Here is a 26630-nt window from a genome sequence, read left to right on the forward strand (position 1 = left end):
TTGCCATGAAGAAGTCTTGGTGAAGAACTGAGGAAGCGAAGCCCTCACGGAAAGCTCTGGGTAGCTTATGCATAAACAATATCTTGGCAGCTAAGCTGCCTGCAACCATCTCTTGGGTAGAAAATTCACAAAACAGCCAGCAGCCCTCCAAGCTACTTCTCAATAGGACAAAATGAAAGCCTCATGTACTCCTGCTTTTCTTGATCAAGTTTGACAATTTCTTCCACTCCTACAGACATTGGGGCTTAAAATAGTCGTAGTGCTCAGAGCACTCTCCTTGGGGAGGTGCAATAAAGCTCAGGATGAACAAGGAAACTCAGACAGAAACTCTCATTCCTTACCTGATGTTAACCAATGCATGTGTCACCTTGCTAGCTGCTTCCTTCCACTGGCCTGCGTTGGTAGAGAGCCTAAGGACTGAGAAAGAAAACACAGCTCTGTCAAGCTCCTGACACAAAACATAAACGTAAGGAATGAAGACACATCTCAGAACAGCACTATTAAAGAAAACCAAACAAAGCTCGTGCCAACCTTCTGTTTAAAAAGTCAACAAATAACGCCTTAAAGAACCTTTCAACTATCTTCTGCAGGAATTTTTCTTTCTCTGACTTCTCACTTCCCATCAAAGTAGTCACTACTGCTTCTTTGCCTCGGGCTACTCCTAGTCCCTCCCCTATAATAGATTCAAAACACGCAGCTGATGAGGAGACAGGTCAGTTGGCCATAAGAACATGATGACCTGAGTTAGCTACCCCAAACCCATGGGAAATGTCTGGTGTGGTGGCACATGCTTGCAATCTGGTACTGGTGAAGCAGGAACAGATGGATCCCAGGGCTCTAGAGTGATGAGGTGGACAGCTCCTAAGGGCTAACTTGAACTTGACCTCTGGCCTCCATGCACACACACCAATATCTAATATAGAAGTGGCAATGTGAGGGTAACCTGGTCACAATGTTTACCATTTTTCTGATGACTAGGGCTACACTTGGTTGACATGAAACTATGTAGACCAGGCTGGCCTCAAACTCATAGCTGGCTGAGTTGGTGTCCCTTCTTGCTCCACTATATCTTTATAAACCTTAAGTCATATACCCAGCCAAATAGGACAAATAACTTTTCCAGATAGAGAATGATCATGCTTCAAACAAGGAAAGAGCTGTTTTGCTCCTCTAACTTACATGGGTGACCTGCAAAATGAATCAATAGGAAACATTCACTATCTGACCAAATTCTCTTTTAGAAACGGGAGGCAGGCATTCAAGTATGATTCTGCTGTGTTTGTATGCATGTACACATACACTCATGTGTACAGGAACACATGTATGTGCATAAAGAGGCCAGAGATTAACTTCTTCCTCTATCGCTCAGCACTTTTTTGAAAATTTTACTAACTTATGTGTGAGTGTGAAAGTGTGTACTTATGGAGGTCAGAGGACAAGTTAGAAAGTTTATGCTCCTCCACTATGTGGGTCTTAGGGAATGAGGTCAGGGTTCGAGGCAATCACTATTACCACTAACCCTGGAAGCCCTCAGGGACAAATATCCCTTCCCCCTTTCCTCTCCCTTGGTCCTCTTCCCTTCTCCCTCTTCCTTTCCCTTGGTCCTCTTCCCTACTCCCTCTTCCTCTCCCTTGGTCCTCTTCCCTTCCCCCTTTCCTCTCCCTTGGTCCTCTTCCCTTCTCCCTCTTCCTTTCCCTTGGTCCTCTTCCCTACTCTCTCTTCCTCTCCCTTGGTCCTCTTCCTTTCCCCCTCTCCTCTCCCTTGGTCCTCTTCCCTTCTCCCTCTTCCTCTCCCTTGGTCCTCTTCCCTTCTCCCTCTTCCTCTCCCTTGGTCCTCTTCCCTTCTCCCTCTTCCTCTCCCTTGGTCCTCTTCCCTTCCCCCTCTCCTCTCCCTTGGTCCTCTTCCCTTCCCTTCTTCATCTTCCTCTCCCTTGGTCCTCTTCCCTTCTCCCTCTTCCTCTCCCTTGGTCCTCTTCCCTTCTCCCTCTTCCTCTCCCTTGGTCCTCTTCCCTTCCCCCTTTCCTCTCCCTTGGTCCTCTTCCCTTCCCCCTTTCCTCTCCCTTGGTCCTCTTCCCTTCCCCCTTTCCTCTCCCTTGGTCCTCTTCCCTTCCCCCTCTTCCTTTCCCTTGGTCCTCTTCCCTTCTCCCTCTTCCTCTCCCTTGGTCCTCTTCCCTTCTCCCTCTTCCTCTCCCTTGGTCCTCTTCCCTTCTCCCTCTTCCTCTCCCTTGGTCCTCTTCCCTTCTCCCTCTTCCTCTCCCTTGGTCCTCTTCCTTCCTCCCTCTTCCTCTCCCTTGGTCCTCTTCCCTTCCCCCTTTCCTCTCCCTTGGTCCTCTTCCCTTCTCCCTCTTCCTCTCCCTTGGTCCTCTTCCCTTCCCCCTTTCCTCTCCCTTGGTCCTCTTCCTTCCCCCTTTCCTCTCCCTTGGTCCCTTCCCTTCCCTCTTCCTTTCCCTTGGTCCTTCCCTACTCCCTCTTCCTCTCCCTTGGTCCTCTTCCTTTCCCCCTTTCCTCTCCCTTGGTCCTCTTCCCTTCTCCCTCTTCCTCTCCCTTGGTCCTCTTCCCTTCCCCCTTTCCTCTCCCTTGGTCCTCTTCCCTTCCCCCTTTCCTCTCCCTTGGTCCTCTTCCCTTCTCCCTCTTCCTCTGTGTCTTTCCTGGTCTCTTATTCCCTGCTTTTTGTTCCTCTGGGGCAAGTAAATCTCCTTTATACCAAGAATTTTGGCACAAGTATTTTGTGCCAAATTTGAGGTCCTTTCAGGGGATTGTCAGTTTAGAGAATTTTGGGGGTTTGTTTTCACACATTTATTTGAGAGAGAGAGAGAGAGAGAGAGAGAGAGAGAGAGAGAGAGAGAGAGAGAGAGAATGTGTGTGTGTATGGGGGAACTGATCTTGGCTTGACATCTGTTCTTGCAAGGCCTAGGTTTTATAAATATGTGGAATTTTATGAAAGAGAAGACAAAAAGAAGACTTCAGCAAACAAACGGTAAGAGTGCTGCTTTTCCAATGAATAAGGTTTAGCTAGTGCAACAGCAACCTGCAACAGTTCCAAGTTCTAGAGTTCTAGAGCTCCGACTCAGGGGATAACCCAACATCTATGCAAGTTTAGTTCCATAGGAACAAAATTATTTCAGCAGATCAGACATGTATTTCTTTGTATGTACATGTTTATGGGTATGTATGAGTGCCTAAGTGTGGAGGCCAGAGGTGAACTTCAACTGAGGTTCCTCAGCTATACTCTTTTTGTCTTATAAAAATGTCTTTATTAGCACACATTAATAATACATGCATCTCATCACGACATTTTCAGACACGCACAGAAAGCATTTCAATCATACTTACTCCTTCACCCTCTCTCCTTCCCTCCCACTCCTGCTAATCTCTTTGCTCTTCCTAACTAGCTCAGCTTCTACTTTGATTTTTGTATATGTGATCCAGCAAGCTTCATCAGGCTTGTCTGCAGGAGCACAGACACCTTACTGTGGTTACAACACTGAAGAAAACGTCCCATCCACAAGTAACTGCTTATAAATCCTCATGGTGGAGTGGGACCACATGAGCACCTCCCCCCACCACTTATGCGACAGGATAAATGGCCTCAACTTTGAGACAGGGTGTCCCTTTGAAATGGTGCTTACTGAGTAGGCTAGGCTGGGGGAGTAACCAGCTAGCACGCCCACTGGATTTGCCTCTTTGTCTTCCCAGTGCTGAGAACCACTGTGGCTGGCTTGTGAGAGCTCGCACCTCCCTCCTCCCTTTCTCTCTCTCTTTCTCTTTCTTTCTCTCTCTCTCTCTCTCTCTCTCTCTCTCTCTCTCTCTCCTCTCTCTCTCCACTCTCTCTCTCTCTCCTCTCCTTCTCCTCTCTCTCCCCCCACTTCTCTCTCCTCTCTCTCCTTCTCTCCTTCTCTCTCTCCCCCCCACTTCTCTCTCCTCTCTCTCTCCTTCTCTCCCTCCTTCCTTCCCTCTCTCTCCCCCTCCCTCCCTCCTTCAAGTGAAACTGAACTGCAGTCCTCATACTTGCTTGACAAGCACATTACCAACTGATCTATCACCCTAGACCTCAATTTTTTATTGGTAACTTTTTTGGTACAGTAACCCAGACATATTTTCTTTCTTCTTTCTTTTTTTTTTTGTTTGTTTGTTTGTTTTGGTTTTTTTAAGACAGGGTTTCTCTGTGTAGCCTTGGCTGTCCTGGAACTCACTCGGAAGACCAGGCTGACCACTAACTCAGAGATCCTCCTGCCTCTACCTCCCTGAGTGCTGGGATTAAAGGCCTGTGTAATTGCTACTACACCTCCCTCCCCCAGCTTATTAAAGACATCTTAACAGAGGCTTGAGAGATGTCTCAGTGTTAAGAACAGGTATTGCTCTTCCAGAGGACCTGGGTGCAGTTTGTAGCAAAGTGTCAGGTGGCTCACAACCACCTGTGTGACTCCAGTTCTAGGAAACTTAATGCCTCTGGCCTCCATGGGCACCTGTATACACATGGCATATATTCATACAGACATATCCAACTAAAAATATTATAAAAGTCTTTAAAAAATATTAAAAGATATTTTAAAGTAGATTTGAGTAGAGGGCTAGGAGATACAAAGAGTTTCAGAAGAATTAAGACATAGCCATGTGTGGGTACACGCTTCTCAAGGAAAAGTTGCCTACTGATACTTTTAAATGTTTTCTTAAAGATTTATTTTATTCATTTGTGTGTGTGTGTGCGCATGCGTGTGCGTGTGTACACATGTGTGCAGGTACCTATAGAGATCACAAGAGGACACTGGATCAAAGCTGAGGCAGCTGCCATGTCCTACCACATTGGGATCCTCTAAATACTAGCAACTACTGATTTGCTCTATCATTTTAAGTCTCTCCTAGATTAGACATAAACATGATTTTTATAGTATAGATGTTGGGTTTTGCTCTATAATGCATTTGTTAATATAATATTAGCAATGTTCTGAAATGTATACTATGTGAAATCATAGGATCTTTCATGGCTTGCTTTTGGAGGTTGGAGAGAAGGAAGTTCAATAACTTTTTTTCAGTGTCTGGAGAAATGGCTTAAGCCTGGCTAAGTGTGACTGCTATGCAATCTTGCAGACCAGTTTACCTCCAGGGCTCACATAAGAAGCCAGGGATCTCAACACATCTGCAGCTCCAGATTCAAGATGCCCTCTCCTGGCCTCTATCACATACCTGAGCACATGTATGTGCATGTGCACATAGACACACACAATAAACAAATGAAATATAATTTAAAACTCTATCCCTCAAGACAGTGTCTCCTGTAACTCAGGCTGCCTTTGAAGTTTGCCGTGAAGCCAATTATGACCCTGAACCCCTGATCTTCCCTCCTCTACCTCCCAGTTGCTGGGATTAAACCCAGGGTTTCATCAATGTCAAGCAAGCACTCTACCAGCTGAGCTACATCCTTGACGTCTCCTTCCTGGTTTTTGTTTGTTTGTTGTTGGTTTTTTTGTTGTTGTTGTTGTTTGTTTTAATATAGCCCAGACAAACCCTGACTCCAATTTCTCCTGATTAAACTTTCCTGGTACCTGGATTATACTGCTGCTTTATCCGTGTCTGACGATCGGTCTTGGATAGGGTTTTTCTGCGTAGCCTTGACTGTCCTGGACTCGCTTTGTAGACCAGGGTGGCTTCAAACTCACAATGATCCGCCTGCCTCTGCCTCCCAAGTGCTGGGATTAAAGGCGTGCACCACCACTACCTGGCCTTGGTCTAGAACTCTTTATGTCAATGAGGATGACTTTGAACTTCTAATACCCTGTCTCTACTTCCAGAGTGCTCAGATTACAGGCATGTGCCAGCATATGTGCCCTGATATAAAGTGGTGGGAATTGAAGCAGGGCTTCCTGCATGCTAGGAAAAGCACTCTATCAGCTGAATTATATCCTCAGCCTAAAATCACAGTTTGGGGTAAGTTTCTTCAGTCTTTCTCAAATAGTGTGTTATTTTTGTTTTCCATAATTTACTATATAAATAATAGCTTTAGTCTGAAGTATAATTAGTGTGGATGTTGGGGTCAGAGGACAACTTTTGGGACTCTATTCTTTCTTTTCACCATGGGTCTCAGTGGTTGAAATTAGGTCACCAGGATTGAATAACAAGTATTGTCACTACCAACTGAGCCATCTCACTTCTCAAAACATTTTGTTTGTATAGGTTTGTTCTTGCATGAGCTTCTATACACCATGTGCATGTACACATTGGCCTGCAGAGGCCAGAGGGCACTGGGTCCCCTAGAACTGGAGCTAGACATGGTTTTGAGTCACTGATATGTTTTGCTGGTAGCTGAGCCCAGGTCCTTTGCAAGAACAGTATGTGCTCCGGTCCCTGCTGTCCCTTTGAAAACATATTTTATTATTTCTTTTACCTCCTACTTTTTTCATAATACAGGACCCCAGGCAGAGGGAAGGTTTTTGTTTTGCTTTGCTTTTTTTCAAAGGGTCATCAAGAGAAGGCATACAAAGGGAAACAAAAGAGACAAGGCTGTAGCTCAGCTGATGAGAGCACTTGCCCATGCAGGATGCCATTCCTCAAGGGTGCTATCCACCTCGTACTTTGAGACAGGGTCTCTCATTGGCCTGAAGATCGCCAGCAGGCTAGGCTAGATGTCCACTAAACCCCAGGGATCTGCCTGTCTCCAATGCTCTACAGCGTGTGTCACCATGGCGGCTGAGGATATGGATGCTGGGGATCAAACGCAGGTTTGTGTACCCATAAGACAAGCATTCTGAGGACTAAGGCAATTTCCAAACTCTCCATCACTCTTTTACCAACATCTTACTGGCACTCACTGAACCCACAAGCTTCTCTCTATGTTATTCAGTCGTTCTTTCATTTGTTCGTTCTTTTTCTGCCTGTCTGCTTGCCTGCCTGTCTCTCCCTCATGCCCCTTCTCCATATCAACAGAGGGCAGCTAGCTACAAAGCTTTTCATTGCAAAAGGCACACATAGATTCTCCTGTTGCCTGAGGAGACAGTTTGTTTACTGCTTTTGAGACAAGGTCTCTCTATGTCACTCTGGTTGCCAAAAGTTCACAGCCAGGTTGGCCTAGAATTCACAGAGATCTGTCTCCATCATCTGAGTGCTGGGATTAAAGCCATACACTACCATGCCTGGCTATGATCTACTAAACACCTAAAGGTTCCATCCAACTAGAGAACCTTTTGTACAGTTTTCCTGTTACTTACAGATGGGGATGGGGTGCAGGGAAGGAGGAGAAAGACCAGAGCTTACCCATGGAGTAGAGGTTGTCAAAGCTCTGGTGCATGCGGATAATTTCATAGTAAAGCTCATCATAGCTGCTGGGGGTTGGCAGGAATGTGTCACCATATGTGATAAACATATTAAATAGGTTCACAATCTGAAAAGGAAGCAACAGCCCATATCCAGGCATCAGGCTATGAAGACCAGGAAAGCATTATTAGTGACACACTACACTCATCTCTTACTGATTTGTAAATATACACAACTGTAAAACAATTATTATTAAAAATTCACTGATATAAACTAACAAATTATATAAAATGAACATAATATACAAAGCTTCATACTTTTTAAAAATATATTTTATTAATTTATTCATATTACATCTCAATTGTTATCCCATCCCTTGTATCCTAAAGACCTAAAGAGATCTAAAGAGGTCCTCCCTCCCATTTTCCCCTTATTCCCCTCCCCTATGACTGTGACTGAGGGGGACTTCCTCCCCCTGTATATGCTCATAGGGTATCAAGTCTCTTTTTGGTAGCCTGCTATCCTTCCTCTGAGTGCTGCCAGGCCTCCCCATCCAGGGGATGTGGTCAAATATGGGGCACCAGACCTATCCTTTACCTCTATTCTTATCTATGCTCTGAAAACTAACTTATACATGTAGAAGGAACATCATGTACCAGGGTGCTATCACACATCTCAACCCTGCGTCACTCTGGGGTCATGCTGAGAGCTGGAAATCGGCCATCTGGGGCATAGTTCTACAATTAGCAGTTACTACACAATCAGGAGTTTTATCCCCACCAAACACTGGACATTTACAAGCTGGCTAAACAACTAAAAGGTTGTTTTTATGTACCCTTCAGAAGCCAAGTGCAGGGATAATGGAACCACTTATCTGGTGGGAGGTGTGATGGAAGTTTTAGTTTCTTTAAAAACTCAGTTATGTTATATAAGCAGGGTTTTGTTCTAATCCCAAGTGTGGGACATGGAGATGCTCTTAGTTTGTCCACAGCTGATAACAGCTTCATAAGACTTAGAAAGGGGCTTGGAGGAGATGCTGAGAGAGAGAGAGAGAGAGAGGGAAGGATACTTGGGGGTGCAGTCAGGGGTGGAAAGGCTTCAAAGAGAAAAAAAGAAGGCTGCTGGTTGTGGTTCTGGTTCTGTTGGACTGCTGAATATCCTGATGACTGAGATTGGTATTTTCCCAAAGAACCTGATGACCCTAAAACTGGCCAGAACTCAGTCTAAAGAGGTCTATGTCCCCTGTCCCTTCTAACTTTCTTTCTCTCCTACCTATGGCTGAGGGTTGAGAGGGAGGTAGAGGTATTAAGGAACCTCCAAATAAAAATGTTTAAAAACTAGCGCCTAGGAGCTGGAGAAATGGCTCAGAGGTTAAGAGCACTGCCCGCTCTTCCACAACCATCTATAATGAGATCTGATGCCCTCTCTTGGCCTGCAGGTGTACATGCAAGCAGAGCACTGTATACACAATAATAAATAAATAAATCTAAAAACAAAAACAAAAAAACCCTAGTGCCTACAGGGAAGCATCTAGAAAATGTATCTATTCACATAGAGACTGCAATAGTATAGTACAGTTTCTCAGTTGGGACAAAACTCAATATTCATACAGAGATGTGACCTGTATCCATGCCTCCAGGCCAAATCAATAAGGAAAATACAGCTTAGATCCCAGATCCTTGGCTCCTACTACAAACTAGCCCATTTCTGCCTTAGCATACTGACTTCAGAAAAACAAGTATTTTTATTAATACTCACCATAAGGGCCAATGTAAAAATGTTGTGTTTGGCCAAAAGTACAGTTTCATTTGACATAAGGAACTTCAGCAAGTTTATCAAAGCTTTAAAGGAAAAAACATCAAGTTATTCAAATCAAAATCAATATAATCAATAAAGTAAGTAAAAGCCAGCAAGGTGACTCAGGGGGCAAAGGTGCTTGCTTCCAAGTGTGATGACCTCAGAGGTTCCAGATGTACATAGGAAGAGAGAACTAACTCCCGCAAGCTGTCATATGACCTCCACACAGGATTCTACCTACAAACAAATACAGACACAGACACACACATCCAAATAAACAAACAAATAAATAAATAAAAGCAAAATAGCTCTACAGAAATCCACAGGTCTGAAGTGAATCTCAGCAGCCAAGGCCTTTGTCATTATTAACATGTAAGAGGAGGACAGGAGGGAGAATGACCTGACAGGAGAGGAGTGGGAGAGGTCTAAAGGGGGTGGGGGACAAGAGACTAATGGACTCTGTGACATGAAGGCAGGAGCAAGGCACAGCAAGGGAGGGAGAAGAAAGGGGAGGGGAGGGAGAATGAGAACAAAGTATAATAGTGTCTATGCATGGAAACGCTACAGTGAAGTCCATTGTTTGGTGTGGTAACTAAAAACAAAGACAGAAAAAAACCACGCAATGCTTATATTTATTTATATGTGTTATTTTATTATGTTCAGAAAGAAAGAAATTGACCAAATCAGGGTAATTAGTATTTCCTTTTCCTTGTTATTTATGTTTAGAGCATTTAAGCTTTAGAGACTTGAAGTTATTACAAAAGCTTTTTAAAAGTTAAAAAATTAAAAAAAAAAAAAAAAAAAAAAGCCAGGTGTGTTGGCCCATGCCTTTAATTTCAGCACTCAAGGAGGCAGAGGCAGGAGGATTGCTGAGTTCAAGGCCAGTCTGGTCTACAAAGTGAGTCCAGAGAAGCCAGAGCTACACAGAGAAACCCTGTCTCATAAAAAACAAATCAAAACAAACCGTGCTTATGTAAAACATCACTACTTCACTGTGGCATGAAACACTAGCACCTGTTTTCCTACCCAGTTGCCCTGTTGTGTACATTACCCACAGATCTCTGCCCTCCCCATCATCAGCGCCTAGTAATCACTACTTTACATTAAGATCAAATCTTTTAAAACTTCCACATCTAAGAGAGAACATGGGTTTTGTCTTCTTGCGTCTGGCTCATTTCACTTGACATACATGCTCTAATTCTATCCCACTTTTCATTTGGCTACAAATGACAGGATTCATTCCTTCTTGAGCTGATAATATCCCACTCCTAAGGAGGAGCTCCTGGGGCTTGAATACGAATGGCCCCAAGGAGGCTCATATACTGAAATAGTTCCTTCAGTCTGTGGAACTGTTTGAGGATTAGACGGTGTGGCTTTGTTGGAGCAGGTATGTCACTGGTGGTAGGTTTGTAAGGTTTCCAACACTTGCACCATTCCCAGTGTGACTTTCTCTGCATCCTGCTTTTGAATCAAGATGTGCGCTCTCAGATGCTACGCGTTTGCTCAGCCATCATGGACTGGTGCTGGCTAGTTTTATGCCCACTTGATAAACACTAGAGTCATCTGAGTGCAGGGAACCTCAATCAAGAAAATGTCTCCATAAGACTGGGCTGCAGGTGAGCCTGTATGGAATTTTCTTAATTAGTGTTTGATGTGGGAGGGCCTAGCCCATTGCGGATGGGGCCACTCCTGGGCTGGTGGTCCTGGGTTCTATAAGAAGACAGGCTGAGCAAGCCATGACAAGCAAGCCAGGAAACAGCACTCCTCCATGGCCTCTGCATCAGCTGCTGCCTCCAGGTTCCTGCCCAGTTTTGAGTTCCTTAAGCCAAATAAACCCTTCCCTCCCTAAGTTGTCTGGGCCATGGTGTTTCATCACAGGAGTAGTGATCCAAAGACAACAAAAGAGGACAGAGTCTGGCTCATCCTCTCATCTCTGTCCAGGAGTGCTGCGACTATAGACACATGTTATCATAAACGTCTTTTGTGTATATGACACAAACCCATACATGGAGGGAGTCCAGGCTGGCCTCCAACTCAATCTATAGTTGAGTAGGATGCTTGTTTTGAGTGAGCCCAGGGCCGTGTACACCTAAGTAGTGCCCTACCACTGAGCTGCACCTCCAGACCCCTGCCCCCATTATTAACTGCACCTCCAGCCCCTTCCCCCATCCATTTGTGAAAGAGAATTGCATGCAGCCCAGACTAGCTTGAAACTTGTTTTATATAGAGGCTGGTCTTGAATTCCTAATCTTCTCTCTCCACCTGACAAATGCTAGGATTACCAATTATTTTGTTATTTATAAATCTGTAGTATCAGTTTTTGCCAGGGGGTTAGAGAGATGTTAAGATGTTAAGAGCAGTTCAAAAGAGCCTGTACTGCTCTTGCAGAGGACCCAAGTTTATTTCCCAGCACCTATTGGAATGGGGGCTCTCACAACTTCCTGTAATGCCAGCTCCAATGGAATCCATCCTCTGGCCTCTGCCAGCACCTGCATTCATTTGCAAAGACCATCACACACACACACACACACACACAATTTTTTTTAAATAATAAAAAAAAATTTTAAGACAGAGTATCACCATCAAGCTCTGCTGGCCTTGAGTTCACAAAGAAACTCCTGCCTCTGCCTCTCCAGCGCTGAAATTAAAGGCCTCTACCACCATACCCAGCTCAAAAATTAAATCTTTAAAACTAAAGTCTTCAATTGTTTGTCAAATGAACAGTTTGACAATTTCTCTAATCTTATTTGTCTATTTTTGCCTGATTACATGCGCTCTTGTAGCCTTTTGTCAAGGTATTTTACTTATTTGCAATAATGGAGACCATACCTCAGGCCTTGGACCTGCTAGGTAAGTCTCTACTGCTCACTCAGCTACAGTCCTTTTTTTAAAAAAGGTTTTTTCAAAACAGGGTTTCTCTGTATAACAGCCCTGGCTGTCCTGGAACTTACTTTGTAGAACAGGCTGGCCTTGAACTCACAGAGAGCTGCCTGCCTCTGTCTCCCAAGTGCTGGGATTAAAGGTGTGCACCACTGCTGCTCAGCTACAGTTCTCTTTTTAGTGTATGTTTGATATGTTTGTGTATGTATAGTGTATGTTCAGGCTTGCGCTGAGCAGAGGATGATCTTGGGGGTTTGTTTCTTTGTTGTTTGCTACTGTGTACGTCAGGCTGGCTGGCCGTCAAGCTCCTGGGGATTCTCCTGTCTTTGGTCTCTCATCTCATAGAGGAGTGTTGGGACTATAGACACATGCCACCATGTCAAACCTTTTTTTTTTTTTTTTTGAGATAGTGTTTCTCTGTGTAGCCTTGGCTATCCTAGGCTCGCTTTGTAGACCAGGCTGGCCTCAAACTCACAGCAATCTGCCTGCCCTTGCCTCCAGAGTGCTGGGATCAAACAGGTGCACCATTACACCCGGCTCATGTCAAACTACCTGGGTTCTGGTGATTCAAACTTAGGTCCTCACACCTGTTTGGCAAGCACTTGAGCCACTGAAACACATCCCCAGCTCTTCATTTTTTCTATTGCGATAGGGTCTAGGATGCCCAAGTTGGCCTTGAACTTACTCAGTAGGATGACTTTGACTTGGCTTTTGAATAGATGGAATAACAGGCCTTTGCCACCAGGCCCAAGGTCTTTTAAAAGCAGATTAAAGGCTGGATGCTGTCGCTCAATGCTACACAGTTTGCCTAACACAGACGAGGCCCTGGTTTGATCTATAGCAGAGATAAACTGGTACATTTGAGAAGACCTGGCCAGTGTGGTAGCACACACCTGTAGGCTTAGCAGTTCAAGGCCAGCATTAGCTACACAGTTTGATCAAGACCAGACTGGGCTAAATGACACCATGTCTTTAAAACAACAACAACAACAACAAAACCTACTGATCTTCCCAGGTGTATGTCTGCTCATCGGCCGATTTAAGGTTTTTTTTTGTTTTTTGTTTTTGTTTTTTTAAATCTGCTTCTCTTTTCCACTTCTAAGCAATTAAGCTCAGAAATGTGACTGCTACACTGACATCTCAGTGTTTCAAATTTACTCCCACATGGTTATTTCCCTATCAAACTTTCTCAAGTGGCAGGTAAAAATAGGGGCCCTTCTGCCTCAGACTACTAGCAGCTACTGTCAGCAAGATTTCATCTCACATCAGTTCAAACGTCACTGCTAGAAGGGCCATGTAGCTATTCTAACTGGTGACCAGATATGGCAGCCATACTGCAGAACCCACAGCAGCACTGTGCGAATACAGCTCATAAGAAGATGGAAAAGTCCTGTCAGCTGTGGTGGCACACACTTGTAATCCCAGTTACTTAGGAGCCTAGGGCAGAGGCAGGCTGATCCAAAGTTTAGGCCCACAGAAGCGACTTAGTGAGACCCTGTATTAAAAGGCTTGGCCTTGAGAGGCAGGGCAGGAGGACTGTTTCGAGTTTCAGGGCACATGGGCTATATAATGAGTTATAGACCAGCATGGGTTGTTGACTGAGACTCTTTCTCAAAGAACAAAAACAAAACCAAAATCAACCAAAAAATAAACAAAAATGAAGTCCTGGCAATATATCTCAATTGTGAAACACTCACCTGGTGTATATGTACCTGTGTTCAATACCCAGTACCACAAGAAGGAAAAAAAATTTTTATTAAAATTTTAAAGGTTGTGTGTGTGTGTGTGTGTGTGTGTGTGTGTGTGTGTGTGTGTGTGTAAAAGCACATGAGTGGCTGCAGCTGGAGTTACAGGCAATTGTTGGCTGTCCAACATGGGTGCTGGGAACTGAATTCCAGTCCTCTGCAAGAGCAGCCAGCATTCATAACTACTGAGCAACTCTACCCCCACCCCTGTGGGGTCTTCCCCCGCCCCAGACAGAGTTTCTCTGTGTAGACTTGGTTGTCCTGGACTCACACTGTAGATCAGGCTGGCCTTGAACTCACAGGGATCCACCTGCCCCTGCCTCCCAAGTGCTGGGATTAAAGGCATGCGCCACCACCGCCCAGCTTCCCCTCCCCCCATGGGATCTTAAATGTTCTGGTTGTTCAAACGAAAAGTGTACCTTCTCTGCTCACTCTGACAGCAACATTTACCAGAAAGATTCTTCTCTGCTTGACACTGAAAGAAGAGATTGCCTAAGCTGAAACAATCTTGATAAAATAAATATAAAATACTGTCAAGTCCCTAGGATAAAATTGCAACTTTAACACCTTTTTGCAAAAAAAATTTTCTGTTGTTTTGTACTCATTTACCTAGGACAGTGAGTCTCAATCTTCCTAATGCTGTGACCCTTTAATACATTTTCTCATGTTGTGGTGACCCCCAACCATAAATTTTTTTTTTCTGTGCTTTCCAATGGTCTTGGGCAACCTTTTTAAAAGGGTCCTTTGACCCCTAAAGGGGTCTTGACCCATAGGTTAAGAACCACTGACCTAGGGTATCTGTCCATGAATTGGATCTGACTTCTGTGCCCATTCCGCCTTGCCCTGTACCTTGACCTTCCTCATGGGCAACAAGGAAACCAGCTACAGTCTATAGTCCTCTCTTGCCCTAAACCTCTCTTGTCTCCATCCCTGAAGAAAGCCTTAGCTATTTCTTCTCTCTGAACCTGACATGTTTTTTTCTTGGCTAGGCAGGAAACAAGGTAGCTTTCAAGATCCTCTTGTCTCCCCGAACCCGTACCCCTCCAGCCCCACCCTCAGGCTGGATCAGGCTGGATTATAGCATGCATATGACACGTATCTGTTATGTGGCTGCTGGAATTTGAACTCAGCTCATCATATTGTGCAGCAAGTTCTCTTAACTGCTAAGCCATCTCTCTAGGCCCTAATTTAATTAGTTAATTGTTTGAGACAAGATCTCAAGGTAGCCCAGGCTGACCTGGAATTCACAGCCTTCCTGCCTCTGCATCAAGGACTGGGGATTACAGAAGCACACACCATGCTGGCTTGACTTATTTTCTGAAACCACTTCTGGTTTTTTGAGTGTTCTCGCGTGCTCTCACTTGGTGTAAAGTTTACTGTTCTTAGAAAAGGACTGTGTGCTTTGATTTGAAACAGCAGGGAGAGATGAGTGCAAGTGACTTTGCGGAGGCTGCCTGCCATGTAACAGCCCTCGAGGAGTACAGGCAAAGAAACAGCAGGCAAGGACAGTGCCAGAACCTAGCTGCACCTTTCTTCTGTTCTAAAGGTTCACGATCCCCTCACACAGGCTGAAGATAGACATGAAGAAAGCAGGCACCCTGATTCATGTAGTCTGCTCTTGTCTGGAGGAAGGTTCTCTAGCTTTGTGTAAGAAAGGTAAATGACAGGTAGACTGCCTTTTTGATGGTGTCTGTTAACAAGTGACCTACTGGACTGGACTCTACAGGGATGGGGCACTCCACAGGCACCCATAATAGATCACACAGTCTTCTTAGCTCCTACTAGTAGCTCTGGGAATAAATGCTGGCTAAGTAAGAGGCACATAAAAATGACTAACCTCTGTCCTTGCTGCAGATCACCTTGCTCAGCTATTTGTGCTACAATTGTGGGGTTACAGCTGACCTTGCTCAGCATTCCCAAAAGGAATGCCTTTTGGGAAAACCTAGGTCCCAGGATAATCTGTCTTGCCTTGAACAAACAATTTCAGAAAGGAGAGATTGCAGAGCCACACAGCCCCTAGGGTTACAGCAATCTCCCATTCCAAAGCCTCTCACCCGACCCCTATAAAGGGTTGTTCCCCTTGCAGGCCCCTCAACTTCCCAGAGAGGCTGATCCTCGCTGTGTGTGCTAATAAACAGTCTCTCTGAAGGTCAGACTCTGTTCTCTTTCTGCCTTCTGTCTCTTTACACTGCCTCAGGAACCTAACACCCTTCTTTCCCTCCATCCTAGCACTCACACAAGTACTGTGAATGAATGAAAACCTAGGACTTCATAAACTCACAGGAGACACAAGAAAGAGAAGGGTAGAACATAAGGGGTAGACAAAGACACGGCCTTAACTCCTGTCCAGTCCACAATGGCAAAGATGCAGCTTCAGCAGTGGCTGCATGGTAACTAAAGGCAGGGAATCTGGAGATGGGAAGCGGGAACAACTTTGTTCTTGGGATAAGCTACTGATAGTCCTGATCCCTGGATTCAGAAGAATGACAAAGTTATAAAACGAGGGAAGAGAATAATTCTAGCACAAGCCAACAGGCAACTTGCATCCAAACTGCTGCAGATGCAGGCAGAGCCAAACAGTATGGAGGGCAGTCCAGCACTGGGATGCTTTGCTTTGTGTGCAAGTGCAAGAGACATGTGTCTGACACTCGTGATTCGGGTCGTATGTCATTCTCCTGCCCCCCAAAGCCCACTAGGAAATGAAATAACCCCTAGAGCAGCAGTTCTCAAACTGTGGCCGAGACCTCTTTGGGACCCTCTCATAGGGTCACCTAAGAGCATCAGAAAACACAGATATTTACATTATGATTCATAACTGTAGCAAAATTACAGCTATAAAATAGCAACAAAACTAAGTTTATGGTTGGGGTCACCACAACATGAGGAACTGTGCTAAGGCTCACAGCACTAGCAAGACTGAGGACCATCGCCCCAGACCGTATCTCTGTCTGTCTGTTTGCTGCAACACTGGGGACTGAAGCCAGGTCTACTCACATACTAGACAAGCAGCTGAGCTACTGAGCCTGGCCTACAGGGATTTTTCACAGGTAGCTAAAACAAAACAACCTTAAACTGGGCTCCAGAAAGCCTACAGCAACAGTGCCTCTTCAGGAGAAGGTGCAGCTTCACCCCATCAACACTGCTTTCTCCTCCAGCATCTCACTGACTTCACACAACCAACTGCATGCGGACACCGCTACACACATATTCTCTTCCCCCTTCAGCCTTTCGGCCTTAGAACTCCCCTCACACTAAGGCTAAGAATAAATTTCCAGAATTAAGGATCTTAAGAGGTCGTATAATACAATTTCTTGTGTTTTAGAAAAGAAAAAACCCCATCCCACCCCCATTCCCACCCACTGATGGTTAAACAAATTGACAATGAGTCAATCTGACTGGATTTAGAATCACCATGGAAACACACCTCTTGCTAGATCTTATAAGGTGCTTCCAGAAAGGTATAACTAAAGAGGGAAGACACAGTCTGAATGTGGGTGGCACAGTGGGGCGGAGCCCTGGAGAAACAGGAGCAGCAGTGTTCACTTCTCTCCCTTCACTGCAGACACACTGCGACCAGCTGCCCGACACTCCTGCTGCCATAGTGAAATAAAATAACGTGCACACCAAATTAGATAGTGATAAAACCGGGACTAAAAATTGGTCTCTAACTCAGTGTTCTCAGCATCACCATGACAATGGACCAGGCCGAGAGTAGAGGAGCAAATTTCCCTTGCCATAAATGCCATGTTGGACTTGCTGGCCTTCTTTACAAGATGCTCCCGAGTATTTTTCTGGCATTTTGTCCCCATTCGTACTTCCTCCTTTTGCTGGCTACTTTAATGTCAATTTGACACAAGCTAAAGTCATTAAGAGGAGGGGAGTTCAATTAAGAAAGTGCCTCCAAGACTGGCCTATAGGCAAGTCTATATGGTGTTTTCTTAATTAGTAATTGCTGGGAAAGGGCCCAGAACACTGTGGGTGGGGCCACCCTGGGTGGATTTTTGAGACAGTGTCTCATGTAGGCCAAGCTGACTTCAAACTCAGTACAAAGAGGAGAGTGGCCTCCAGTTTCCAAGTGCTGGGACTCTGGACCTATACCACTATACTTGGCACAGTGTTTGTCTCTGTTTCTCCACACCTCTTCCTCTTCCCTCCCTCCCTCTGTGCGCACGTGCGTGCATGTACACTCATGCACATGTGCATTCATATCTATGTGGATTACAGAATACGGCCTCGGGTATATATTCCTCAGGAGCTGTCCACCTCAAATTTTTGAGAAAAGGTCTCTAACTAGGATCTGGAACTTGTTGATTAGGCAAGGCCGGCTGGTCAGTGACCTCAGGGATCCTCCTGTCTCTGCCTCCCAAGTGCTGGGATTACAAATTTGTACCTTAGCCAGATGTGGTGGTGTATACCTGTAATCTCAGTACTCAAGAGGCAGAGGCAGGCAGATCTCTGTGAGTTAGAGAGCAGCCTATTCTACAAAGTGAGTCCAGGACAGCCAGGGCTCTGTTACACAGAGAAACCTGTCTTGAAAAAACAAAAAACAAACAAAACAACTTTACACCTTGACATCCAGCTTTTTACATGACAACTCAGGTTCTCACGCTCACACAGCAAATACTTTACTGATGGACACATCTTTTTTAAAAGCATATAATCATCAAGTAAAACTGTTTCTAAGTTCCTTGCTCAGAGTTTACTCCCAAAATTATGTCCTATACACAGACTATGATTGGAAAATGAACTTTACAAGAAGCCACAGTAGTAACCTTCATGCAAAATCAGAAGCAAAACAAATAAAAGTTGGGCATAAACAATTAATAACCAAATTTATTCCTATGCAATTAAGGCACACACCTTTGCTCAATGCTTCGATAGCAGGCCAAAGAAAATAGTGACCTTATGTCAGGGGCAGTTTCAAGGACAAGAGAGAACGGGCAGTTAGGCTCTTGATGCCAGCACACAAGCAGCAAAGGGACTGTATTGCCTGCTTCTGGCTCGCCCTCTCCCTACGCACTCATTTTTAGAAAAACTGCCCTTGATCTACTTGCCCACTGGATACCAACTGGACACATGACAAAACTGTTTCTAGGAAGGGCACGGACAGCAGCTCACGCACGCAGTGATTAGGACAACCACAAAAGACATGGGAGTGACTGTTGGCCATGGGTCTGTGAGCATTCACTGTCACCAACTGTACACATGGAAGCCACTGAGAAGACAAAGAGCAGAATGTGCTTTTTATTCCTCTTTGGTTTAACCCTTTAACTTATCATGTTTCTCACTGTTAAATACTTTTTAAGGAGGCAGGATGGGAGGAGTGAACAAAAGCCTCTCCCTTACCAAAGGCCCAGCACTTCTGATACCCGATCTGAAAGGTTTCCAAACAACCTTATTCTCTACAGGGACTCAAAAGGGTTAAAAGTTTGGCCCAGTGCTTTTAGTACCAGCTCAGGAGGCATAGAGAGGTAGATCTAAGTTCAGGGCCAGCCTGGTCTAAGAAGCACATTCTAGAACAGGCAGGGTTACCCAGAGAAACCTAGTCTTTATTTAAAAAAAAAAAAAAAAAAAAGGTTTGGTCCAATGGGTGAGCAGTTGTTGTAGATAATGTCCTTTTGGCTAAGGACAGGCTTGGTGAATAGGCGGCTTAGGTACCCGCGGAGTGCCAGAAATCCTGTCAAGCACTACACTCTCTCCATTTTTTGAGAAGATGGTTTATTGTACCCATTTTAAAGAACTACAAGCTGAAATTCAGAAAAGTTAATAAATTCCCTGAAGCCACATAGCTGGCTGGAGCTGAACTGAATTAGGGTCAACATCTTTGGGGAAAGATCCATGACTCCCCCTGCCAGTGTCTAGAAAGCTGTGCTCGGCTAAGCAAACATCCATCTGGGGACACAGCTCAGCTCATCCTGCTCTACAGCCCTGGGTCTAAACCACATGAAGCCAACATGATGGTGCACGCTCGCAATCCCAACTCTCAGGAGGTAAAGCAGGAGGACTAGGTGTTATACAGACAGCGTAAGGCAAACCTAGGCCACTAGAGACCCTATTTAAAAATGAGAACAACAAAACCACATTTGCTTAGAGCCAATGTTTAATTTACTACTAAGAAAATAATAATAAAAAATAAACACTCATCTGGTAGTGGCACACGCCTTTAATCCCAGCATTTAGGAGGTAGAAGCAGGCAGATCTCTGTGAGTTTGAGCCCAGCCTGGTCTACAAAGAGAGGCTACCCAGAGAAACCCTGTCTCAATCAATCACTAAATCACTCAGTCAATCAATCAATCAATCAATACCAATTTTCTCCAACTCTGAAAGGTCTGAAGTGACTTGTGCAAATGGTTCCCCAACTCTCTTGATCCAGAAAAATAATGAAAATCAAGAGGCTCAAACCTATATGGTGCTTACTTTAAGAACGCTGTAAAACTGCCTAGGCTATCAAGTATATGTTCATCTGAAAAGCCACCATGTATCTGAAAGACATCGCTTTAAGGAAGCAATGTGCTCTTCTGGCTGTACAATGCTGAGCTTGTAGGTGTGTGTCCAGGCCAAACAGTGGAGCTGGACATATGCTGCCCTTCCCACCCCCCAAAAGCAGGTTTTTGCAGCGTATACTTAGCAATACGCAGAATAATATAAGGGTCTGAATATAGATCCTCTAGTCATTGAACATACCCAGAAGAACAAAGCACCCTAGACATGCAACCAAACCTTCAGAGCCCATTCACCCACACATGAGCTCCCAGACACACTCACTGACCACACATGAGCCCCCTGTCACACTCACTGACCACACATGAGCTCCCAGACACACCCACTAACCAGAGATGAGCTCCCTGACATACTCACTAACCACAGATGAGCTCCCTGACATACTCACTAACCACAGATGAGCTCTCTGTCACACTCACTAACCACACAAGTTCCTTGCCGTACTCATTGACTACACATGAGCTCCTAGATACACTCACTGACCACACATGAGCTCTCTGGCACACTCACTGACCACACATACTCTCCCTGGCACACTCACTGACCACACATAAGCTTCCTGACACACTCACTAACCACACATGAGCTCCCTGACACACTCACTAACCACACATGAGCTCCATGACACACTCACTGACCACACATGAACTCCCTGACACATTGATGCTCCTTACTGAAAAGGAACAAGAAGGAAAAAGAAAAAAACATATCTTAGAAGAAAGTGAAGAAACAAAATGTTATGGTATAGAAATAAATTTGCATAAAACAAATACAAAGGAAAAAAAAGCAAATACTGTAAGTTCAGTGAGAGTTCCACTAATCATCTCTCACCAATTAAAGCTGCTGAGAGAAATCCAGTGAGCTGAGAGTCTGCCCTCCAAGCATCTCAGGACTCCATTGTATAAGGTGGCCTGGGCATCTTAACTTGTACAATCTCAAAACAAAAGTTTGAAAGCAGGGACTTAGGTAATAGTACATGCCTTTAATCCCAGCCCTTGGGAGGCAGATGGTCAGAGCTGCACAGTGAGAACCTGCCTCAAAAAACAAGAAAAAAAGAAAAGGGAAAAAGGAAAAATAAAGAAAGAAAAGAAAAGAAAACAGACATTTATATACCCATGTTTATAGCAGCATCATTCACAATGGCCAAATGTGAGAAGTTTCCCAAATGTCCAACAACAGATGAACAGATAAACAACGGGTTATTTACACAGGACAGGTTACAATTCTACCTTAAAATGGGAGGAAAGAGTCTGGTGTCGGTAAACTGAGAACCATCCACATGGCAGAATCAGGTCTCCACCAGCCGGCCTTCAGCGACTCAGCACCAGCAGCCATGCCATAACCAACCACCAAATGTGACATATTGCCACTGTCCCTGTGGGTGGAGTGTTCTCCCTATGCATGTGTACTATAACCCTTGTAAACCCTCGCTCATAGGCAGCCTTTGGTATACCCGCTCCCAATACGTCTCTCATGTGAGGTGTGTTGCATGGTATGACTTTGTGGCATTCCTTGACCCTCTGAACATTAGGGGGGGAGGAGTTAACATTAGTACAAAGACTCAGTAGGATATCCTGGTGTCTGTTCACCCTTTCAGGGGGTCAAAGCTGCAGCAGTACCCAATCCCTACCTTCTGGCACACTGATTGGCTGGCCCTCCATCCATCATCAGCAATTGGTGAGTGAGCCCTTGGTCAGTATAAATGGTTCCATACTGTCTCTGCTCCTCTGGGAGCCAGAGGCACCCATCCATGCTGGACCCTTTTTTGTGGGTGAAGCTTCATTTCTGAGCTTGGTTTTCCACCTTTTGGCTTTATTAGAAAGGCCTGGTGCCAGGCACTGAGTTTCTGCAGGCTCTTGGCCTCTTATCCCCATGGAGTACAGTGACAACCCACTGAACAGCAGTGTCTTCCTTCTCTGGGTCTCCCTCACCCCAAGTTGTTGGATGCCTTGGACTACAGGCATTGGACCTTCCTCTCTTCCTCACCCATGGGAACAGCATCATCCATGGGAACAGCATCTTCTATAGAAACACTCTAGCCTCCCTACCTGGCACCCAGCCTGAAGGGCTCCAAATTTATTTGCTTTTGCAATGAAATCTGGCCTCAAAAACCCTTAGATAATCAATCCAAATGGGCCAACTAACAGCACCCTAGATGCTAACAATTCCAGACCGTTACAAACACTGCAATCAATGACAGGGGATGGGAAGAGTCTCCACTGCCTAGTTCTCTTTCTTGGCTCTAAGCCCTGTTTGTTGTTGTCTGGTCTCCCCCCACACTGTGTAAATGTCCTATCCTTAATTTATGGCTGCTGGATTTGTAAGTTTGTTGTAAAGGAGGAGGAGGAGAAAGCAAAGGAGCAGACCACCCCACAGCACACACACAGGCACACGCCCCTCACTGGCTGGTCAATCTCATTGACTCCCCAGTGTCCTCTCCTAAGGTTGTACAGAGCGATTGTTTCTGCTGGATTCTATGCCCACAAAATTTGATTCCAAATTCTAGAATCTGATTCTTCAGCTACTACTTCCCTCTACCTGCTATGCCCTCCACATGGGCACCTCTCTCTGGTTCTCTGGTTCCTGCATCTTGCTGCACCTCTGGCCAGCTACACCCACGTAAATTCCCCCCTTTCTCCTGCTCTCTCACCTCCTCCCTCCCCCAGGAGCTCCCTCCCCAGCTCCCTCCTACCTGTGCAGCCTGGGACTCTTCCCAATGCTTCCCTCCCCTTGCAGCTACCTGCTCTTTCTCTTTTTGCCGCCCCCTAGGAGCTGCCTGCTAAGTCCTGCAGTTTCTCTACACCCTTAAGGCTCCTAATCCTCCCTTGGGTGGAGTTCCTGCTTGCTATTCTTACCCCATAACCATTCTTCTCCTTGTCTATGCCCTAGCACCCCCCTCCCATGTGGGCAGCTCTCTCTTTTGGCTCTGGCCTGCTACACCCATCTGGGTACCAGCTCCCTTTTCCTTTGCTGTCTCATCGTGCTATCGCTTGCTCCAGCCTGCAGTCCCACAGCTTCAGCTCTCAGTTCCCTTTGGAGCTAATAGGAACATCCCCATTTCAGTGTTCCATTTTTTGACCCGCTTTCTCTTCCTCCATGAACTCAGATTTCATTACTAGAGCCTGACCTTAGTATAGATCATGGCCAAAAATTGGCACACTTGGTTTCTGATTTCTCACAGATTGTAACAACTTCTGCCACAAGCAAATGATCCCAAAGTCTCTTATCTCTCAGGCACCACAACTTTCCACTCTTGTATCTTACATCTTTCCACATCTTACATCTCTATGATTTCTCTCCGTGCACTCTGCTCTCAAAAAACAAAACAAAAAAAAACTCTTAAGACTATGCTGTAAGCCGGGCGTGGTGGCGCATGCCTTTAATCCCAGCACTCGGGAGGCAGAAGCAGGCGGATCGCTGTGAAGTTCGAGGCCAGCCTGGTCTACAAAGTGAGTCCAGGATGGCCAAGGCTACACACAGAGAAACCCTGTCTCGAAAAACAAAAAAAAAAAAAAAAAAAAGACTATGCTGTAAACTGTATCTCAGGATTTGTAAATTCATTGGGTATGATTTTTTAAAATTATGTAAGAAAACTTGGTTTTAATTAAAAATTTACTTGGCTTATAATTAAAAATCTATACATGGGTTTATATGCAATTTAACTCTTGTCTAAAACATATGTATCTTAGATTTAACTCTGCATGTGTGTGCGTGCACTCGTGTGTGTGTGTGTGTGTGTGTGTGTGTGTGTGAGAGAGAGAGAGAGAGAGAGAGAGAGAGACTTCATTTCAACTCTGTGTGTCTTTGTGAGACACTTTATTTCAACTGTGTGTGTATGTAATTTGAATTCAACTGTGTGTGTGTGTGTCCCCGTCCGTGTGTGTCTATGTGAGAGACAATTCAGTTCAACTTTGTGTGTGTAAGTGTAACTTGGGTTCAACTCTGTGTGTGTGCCTGTGACAGAGACACTTTAATTCAACTCTGTGTGTGTGCATGTAACTTGGATTCAACTCTGTGTGTGTGTGTGTGTGTGTGTGTGTGTGTGTGTAACTTGTATTGAACTCTCATTCAAGGAAAAATATATCTACTAAGAAAACATGCTTTTAAATAGCAACCATGTGGTGCTCCTGCATCTTGGCTGATGACCTCATCAGGATGTAAGCAGCCACATGGCTGGCAGCCATCTTCAGTAAAGTTAAAGAGTGCATGCCATGTGACTTAATCACCATCTTAAGGTGACCACATGGTATAGAACAACAATTGTAAAACTTACCCCTAATGTTTTTCACTGGATCTCTTTTTAGACTAAGAAAGCAACAAGTCTCAAATATTTTAGTTTGGTATGGATCTTTGTTTGATGATAAAAATTTAAGGTTATATTTGCTACCACATACTCTATATATGTGATTTAACTGTGGTTTAGAATATACTGTATATGATGATAAAATCTTTTTTTTTTTTTAAAGACAGGGTTTCTCTGTGTAGCTGTGGCTTTCCTGAACTCACTTGTAGACCCGGCTGGCCTCGAAATCACAGTGATCCGCCAGCCTCTGCCTCCTGAGTGCTGGGATTACAGGCATGTACCACCACGACCAGCCGATGATAAAATCTTAAGGGAATAAAGGTCTATTCAGATTAACAAACCTGGTTTAAGCTGTATATCTAACTACTTATGTCTTTGCTACTTAGTCAACAACAAGCTACTAGAAAATCTAAGTAACAACATATGCTTGGTAAATAAGATATATTTGATAAATAAAATTTATAAATTCCTAAGGTCTACTTAGTTTCACAGTAATATTTGTCTAGCTTCTTTGTCTTTGCTCACCTTGCTAAGCTTTAGCTATCTGGATAAATGGAGTTATAAAAAAACAACAACAACAAAACCCCAGTATTCAATAATGTTGGAGAATCCTCAACTCAAAATGTTAAGGCTCAAACTTTACAGGGATAAAGCTATAAAATTCTAATCATATAAAAGACTACTAACTTATTGTAGACTGTTAAAGATAATTAAGACATACAAGTAAGTAGTTCAGTCACCTTATAAATGACCAAATTCTTTAATGTATTCAGAACTATACTTGTAGCTATACTAAGTCCTAATGTAATGAATTACAGGAATAAGCTTGGTTTAGCCTCCTATATGTTTTCAATTTTTAGCCTAAAACAAGTAACTAGAAACAAGCAAAGTTTGTTTAGTTTAGATATACTTAATAGATAATGGTCCTCGAAACTTTTCAGAGATCTGCTGAATATGGCACTTAAAATGTTTAGTAGAAAACACTGACTATGACAAAGACTCCCAGATCTTAGCAGTGCCCCCAAGGTCCCAAAGAAGATGACTGGGCACAGAAGACCTCCAGCTGGAGCTTGCTTTAAATGTCCCAAATCCAGCCACTGGGTGAAAAATCCAGCTACCGCACTTCATCTTGCCTACCGCCAGGACCCTGTCCAAACTGTGGACAAACAGGACACTGTAAGTTGATTGCCCCCCTTTCCCTAGATAAGGTAGACTGGGTTCCCCAAGTTCCTACTCCACAGGACAGTTTCTGTTGGATCTTCTGGGCCTGATGGCCAAAGACTGATGATGCCCTAGGACCTCTGGCCCCAAAAGAATTCAAGAGTACCATGGATGAACCTAGGGTGATTGTCCAGGTAGCTGGTCTTTGTCATTTTTAACAGATCTGGAAGCTGCTTAGAAAGTTATCTCTCTCAGATCTCTGATGGCACTGACAACTATGATAGTGACAGATTTGTCAGTTTAACGGCAGCAACCAAGGCTTCAGTTGCCTTCTCAGTTCTCTTCTTATGTAAAAAATCAGGCCTCACTTTCCTAGAGCTACGACTAGGTCTAGACACAATTTACCATGCTACCAGACTCTAAAAAGAGAGAAACTCGCAGAACAGATTTCGATGTAACTTTTTGCTCTTTCTTATTTAAAGGAACTTTCTTTACAATGTCTGCTCTCCTGTGTCTTGTGGTAAATGATTGAATAGAAAAAAGTATAAAGTTTATCCAAGATCTGAGGATATAAAACTTAAGTTGTAATGATCTAGAAAGTGTTTTAAGATATGTAAATGCAAGTTATAAAGGTGTAAGAAAATGTCTTATGGTGTGAAAATGCAATTTGTAAAATTATAAGAAAATGATTTAAGATATGTATAAGCATAAAAAATATTTCAGATTTCTCTCCGTCTCTCTGCTATTGTTATATAAGACTTTAGAAGCTGAGAGTTCACATTCATCAGCGGAATTCTGATGAAGTCAATCCAGCACTGACAAAGTTCTGACTGCCTACTATTATCATACACATAAGCTCAAACTCTAAGTGTAAACTTAACAGTGCTTCTCCTTGTGCTAAGAAGAGCTGTCCAATCTGTAGCCACCCAATTTTCTGGCTAGAGAAACAGTGTTCATGCTTTTAACCAAAATCATTTTTAGTTCCCTAGCCTTTAC

At 44.2% G+C, this 26630-nt stretch overlaps 1 protein-coding gene across 1 annotated transcript in view; it reads right to left on the reverse strand.

The window, feature by feature from the left end:
• Armh3 (armadillo like helical domain containing 3) overlaps positions 1-26630 on the reverse strand; it is a 183258-nt gene that overhangs the window by 63932 nt on the left and 92696 nt on the right. The window contains exons 21-23 of the mRNA XM_051146676.1: positions 9006-9088; positions 7248-7374; positions 342-417 (exon numbers count right to left, since the gene is read on the reverse strand). Of these exons, the coding sequence (XP_051002633.1) occupies positions 342-417; positions 7248-7374; positions 9006-9088 (286 nt within the window). The remainder of the gene's footprint in view (positions 1-341; positions 418-7247; positions 7375-9005; positions 9089-26630) is intronic.

Source organism: Acomys russatus, chromosome 5 (assembly GCF_903995435.1).
Source record: "Acomys russatus chromosome 5, mAcoRus1.1, whole genome shotgun sequence".
NCBI classification, from domain to species: Eukaryota; Metazoa; Chordata; class Mammalia; order Rodentia; family Muridae; genus Acomys; species Acomys russatus.